Raw genomic sequence first — 5,484 nt, forward strand, 5'->3', positions numbered from 1 at the left:
AAATAGGGATCCCTCGTTGGAAGGGCCCTGTATATATATATATACATATATTTATATCAACTGTGTTCTAAAGAGGACGTCCGCACAGCCCTTAAAGTGCGGACATCCCTCTGTTTGGCACCGTACGGCTCCGACGACGACGCGCCTCCACCCCAGCGGTCTCCAGCAGCGTCCCCGATTACTTTCTTTCCCCGGTGAGTCCGCCGAATTCCAGTTTTCCGGCGAGATCAAGTTTTGGGTGATCTCGCCAAAAAACTGGAAAAGAACGGACTCGCCGGGGAAAGAAAGTAATCGAGGACGCTGCTGGAGACCGCTGGGGTGGAGGCGTGCCGTCGTCGGAGCCGTACGATGCCAAACGGAGGGACGTCCGCACTTTAAGGGCGTGCGGACGTCCTCCTCTGATCCGGACTATATATATATATATATATATATGAAGATCATCACTATCGCAAACAACAAGAGTCATCGCCTCATCAGCATGAGTTGTACGTCCAGGTCTAGCATGAGATAAATCACCGCCGGCCGGCCAGCTAAAGTTTACCGATCAGCTGCTGCATGGCAGTACAGTAAAGAATGAAGAAAGGGAAACGTATGATGGTAAATTTCCATATCAGCACCTGCTATTCCATTCATTCCGTCCAACGGAAACTCTACTCCCCATTTCCCCAGGCCAGATTCTCAGTTAGGCAGGCAAATAATTACTACACATAAACACGTACACTGCGCGCAGTGTAAGAAACGTCTAGCTAGACACAACTTAAATGACTCCGGCATGTCTTTCAAATTTACTTTCCCTCACCTATATATGTAACTGCAAACCTGAATGACTATTAATACTGACCTGCAAAGCTGCAAACTTGTATATATAAATATAATTGAGGAAAATGCAGAAACTGCAGTAACAACAAATAATGTATAGCGTGGGTCTTATATATCTAAAATGAGTTTATTCTATATATTTTGGGTTGCTGACTGAAAGCCTGAATGGTGCTCGTTCTGTCTTCTCGCCCGTCTGATTATGTACATTCCCCCCACGCACAGCAGAATAGAGAATAGAACCAGAAAAAAAAAAAAAATGAAGGAAAATAAAAACTGTTGTACGTCTAGTATCAGGCTCAATTCTCGGGAGGTACTACAGGTTTGTTGACCCTTTGCCTTCTTACCATGTCTTCTTAAGTCGAATTCTGATGTTCCGAGTGATCATACGTACTTCTTTCATTTTTAGATCGAGCAGATCACACGTACTTCATCATCATGGAAAATTGGAAAAGGGGTTAATTTAGAGAGTCTTGCATGAAATTTCATGCAAACTAAATGAGAAACTGAGATCATTTGTTAGGGGAAGAGTCATATACATATATACAAATAAGTTAGCTAGCTAGAAATTTATTGCTAAATCAATTCAAGTTCCACATACGTAGGGCTCAATCCTGACCTAGACCACGTTGTAGATTGCCAGGTTTTTAAGCATACAAAATTAGTCAAGTTCCAAATGTTTGCCTAAAGAATTTCTGCAACGAGCTTACGTTTGCTCATAAAGGGGATTATGTGCCAATTAATTTGCCTAAAGAATTTCGATCTGCAATGACTTTTTTCAAAATACCTTAATTCTTGAAGAGAATGTATGGGGAACTTTGTGATGAGGTACTAATTCCCAGCTAGCTTAAACAATAATGATCAATCTAGCAAAAACGAAATATGTCGATCCGAATTACATTGTTGGTTGTTTTTTTTTTTTGGGTTATGTCTTATATATGCATGTAAAGATAGAGGACGTATATATGCCTACAATTTTATTTTCAGAAGAAAAAATTGAAGACCGATCGGGAGAGATTCAAAATAGATGCTTGTTGTGCATCTTTGATTTTTGATTCAACATGTCTCTCCTTAATTAATCTAACTTAATGGCATGTTTACTAATCTGTAATGAAATTGAGAGTGACGAAATTGATTCCGGAATGAGTGAATTTCGGCGATTACTAACATGTCAAGGTATTATAATGGGTATAGGTCTCACTTGCTTATCAGGAATCGATTCCTTATAAATTTCTTAATTTGAGAGATGGGTATATCAGAATAAGATTATGGAATCAACTTTTTCTCCTTAAAATATCCTCACATAATTATAATATTTTCAAATTACCCAACCTTAAAAAATTGCAAACATTTTAGCTTCATTTCTTGTAAGGTATTTTAATAATCAAACTAGTTTTAATTCTGATTTCATATGGTAAGTAAACAACATAAATCGTAATTAGTTTCATTCCTGTTTTGATTTCTATGGTAAGTAAACAGTATAATGGAATAAAATATTCTTATATTGATTATTGTTGATACATATTCATGATAATTTTCATTCTAAGTTAGTAAACGTAACTTAAGTCTTGTTTGCCTTAAATTTCTTACAGAGCAACAGGAATTGGAAACATGGAATTGAATGTACGGATAGTTCAGAAATACTAGCTAATTCATAATCAAGCGCAACCATGATCGTTCACCTCCTCTTTGTCCTCTATTAGCTTTATTTCTTGAGGCAGGTGTTGATCGAATGATATTTTATTTTTCTTCAAGAACTTGGTCGATCAGCTTACCGAAACATAAATAGGTTTGTCATCAACCCCTCGCTCATGATCACATTTTGACAGTCTGCACTGATATCATCACATTGTTCCCAAGCCCAAGCATCCGCTACATCAAACCCTGTGTTGTTATAAGTCTGCTGCAGCAGCGCGTCTAATATGTCACCGTATTCTCTAACACCACTCTCCTCTGAAACATCACTGAAATCCGGAGCTGCTGACATGGTCAACGGTGGAACATCAAACAGTCTACCATCATTACCAGGTACCCCGTCAAAGTTAACGAATGAACCAACATCAGTGGCACGACCAACACCACCGGCTTCGCCGCCACCTCCATAACCTGCCGTTAATGACTTTGACATCATTAGGGTTTCCCATGTTCTTAGATTGAAGTCAAGGCACTGTGCTGGTGGCGGTGGTGGTGCAGGTTTGAGTAGTTTTGACTCTCTCACAAATCTAGCTTCTGCTTGAAGCCTAGCACTTTCCCACTGAGCAATGTGGCTGAGGTTTGAGAGGTTCTTCGGGTCGCCATTAGCAAAGCCAAGGATGGTGGTCTTGGGCTTGTGGGTTACTGGGTCAAACCCTATCTTGTCTAATCTCTTCTTCAAATGTGTATTCCAGTAGTTCTTGATCTCATTGTCTGTTCTCCTTGGTAGGTTTGCAGCTATTGCTGACCACCTAATACACATTTACCGAACAACTAATAAGCATCACCATGTTTGTATAATATCGAAAATATTTGCACTGCTTAAATAGTACTATAATTTTTTTCAGAGATACTATAGGTAAGAAACTAAGAACTACGAACACGTTCTAAAGATGTCTAATCAAGAACATGTGGTGCTGCAACTATAGCGAACGTATGGTGCTGCAACTATAGCCAACATCGATCTCAGTTCCTACGTATATACTATTCAAAATCACCTTCTCAATCTCTAAATTTAATGTTCAAGTTTAGTTGAACAGATTAAATAGTGATGGGTAACAATAAGTCAAACTAGGGCATCCTCACATATAAGTTAAAATTAATTATATCGATATCTTTCATTTATTTATTTTTTTTCGATCGAAAAAATTACATCTTTCTGTGTAAGTTGTCCATATGTGTTTACGGTTGTCTAATTCGATTATCATGATCATCTCCGATTTTCAAACTCTAGCTAATTCTGCACATTATATAAATAAAGTAATCAGATGGATATGTGGACAACATTCAAGTTATCAAAACCCACAATATAATGAATTAAACCATAAAGTTAGTATAACCTATTTATGAAGTAAAAATGATGCAGAGCATATAAGGTAATATTTAATTATAGATTCGTAATTTTTGATATTTTATTATTGATATAGTTTTAGAGACTTATTTTATAATTATTAGGATTTACGTTTAATTAGCTTTTCTTTTAGCTTTAAAAAAATTAGTAACCGGCCTGTTGCCTAGAAGTAAAAAAAATTAGTTACCTGTTGCCTAGAAGTGCATGAAGCTGAATGATAGTCTGGTCTTCCTGCAAACTGAAATTTCCTCTCTTAATATCAGGTCTTAGGTAGTTTTTCCATCTTAACCTGCAGCTCTTCCCACATCTTTGTAAACCTATCATACGCACATCCCAAAACAACAGATGTTAATTAGAGAAACTATTCACAGTTGAAATGTGTGTGTGAGAGAGAGAGAGAGAGAGAGAGAGAGAGAGAGAGAGGGTACCAGCTTTCTCGGGCAAGGAACGCCAGCTTCCATGGCCATGTTGTTGAATGAAGGCAAAGAGCTTCTTGTCCTCTTGAGGAGTCCATGGCCCTCTTTTTATGTTCGAAGTTGCAGCACTGCTGCTGTTAGTTGAAGTTCTGGATTTCTCCATGATGAGAATGAGTGTGGTTGAGAAGGACTGGCTATGTAGCTGCCGCTGCTACTCTTGATTTCCTTTCCTTTTTCGGTTGAGTATTCCAGATTTAACGTATGACGGGAATGGCCGCTTTACAAATTTATATTGGTTGAAGCAACTGTTGGAATTTCTTTATGACCATATTACCCTTTCTTTGTCAGAACTCAGGACTACTGTTAGCAATTTGGGCTGCATTGTTAGTACAATATCATTGTCCCACGCGCAGCTTGATATTAATTTGACACACCAGACACCCATTCTGTGAATTTAAACTCATTCGAAGATCTTCACAGACTCGGTTAAATATACATTGATGGGATTTTTTTTTTTTGGCTATTTTGCAAGCTAGATGAGTATTTCAAATAGGCAAATCCGGATACTCAGATGAACTGTTTTTCGGAGCGGTTTTGATGCGGTTTCGGTTAGAACTCTAATACTAGTAAATCCAGAAGATCATACCCAAAAGAATATGCCCAATTTAATTGAACTAACCTAAGTCTACACATAACAATAGCTCAATATGAATACATTTGTTCTGTTAGCTCCGTGACGGACGCTATCAGCTAACACATTTTGGTCATAACATGTCATTTCTTCTTCTTCGCTGAACATGCAAGTTTCTGTTAATCTATACACTGTTTTAATTAATTTCCAGTTCAATAGCTCGGAGCTTGGGATTTGAAAGTTGGTGGAGGAGATAGATCTCATCTGGTGCCTTGTCACGACACGAATGTCCTCTGTTTATTATGATCCATCACTTAAATTGCTCGGTAAAAAGAGATAGACGTACATGATCGATTTGTTTTGGATTGAATGACATTAGGTTTGCAAATGATGACAAAGTGGGGAATTTAGTACTGGTAATTTTGACTTAAAGCTCCATATATGTAAGAGTTCTCATGAACATCCATGTTTTCAGTGTAAAATGGAATGATGATTCTATGGCATAGTGAGTACGTAAGATCTCCCAGCAGGGCGCGCAGAGAGTTTCAAACAGTTTCATGGAAGCCAAGTATGAAGTA

General features: G+C 38.1%; 1 protein-coding gene across 1 annotated transcript; it reads right to left on the reverse strand.

Moving 5' to 3' along the window:
• Positions 1–2,587: 2,587 nt before the first annotated feature.
• Positions 2,588–4,438, reverse strand: LOC101307403 (transcription factor MYB32-like). Its single transcript, XM_004301093.1, has 3 exons — positions 4,288–4,438; positions 4,047–4,176; positions 2,588–3,260 (listed from the first exon to the last, which is right to left on the reverse strand). Exons 1-3 carry the CDS (start codon positions 4,436–4,438, stop codon positions 2,588–2,590), a joined length of 954 nt encoding a protein of 317 aa, XP_004301141.1.
• Between the last annotated feature and the right edge of the window lie 1,046 nt (positions 4,439–5,484).

Source organism: Fragaria vesca, linkage group LG5 (genome assembly GCF_000184155.1).
Source record: "Fragaria vesca subsp. vesca linkage group LG5, FraVesHawaii_1.0, whole genome shotgun sequence".
Lineage (NCBI taxonomy): Eukaryota > Viridiplantae > Streptophyta > Magnoliopsida > Rosales > Rosaceae > Fragaria > Fragaria vesca.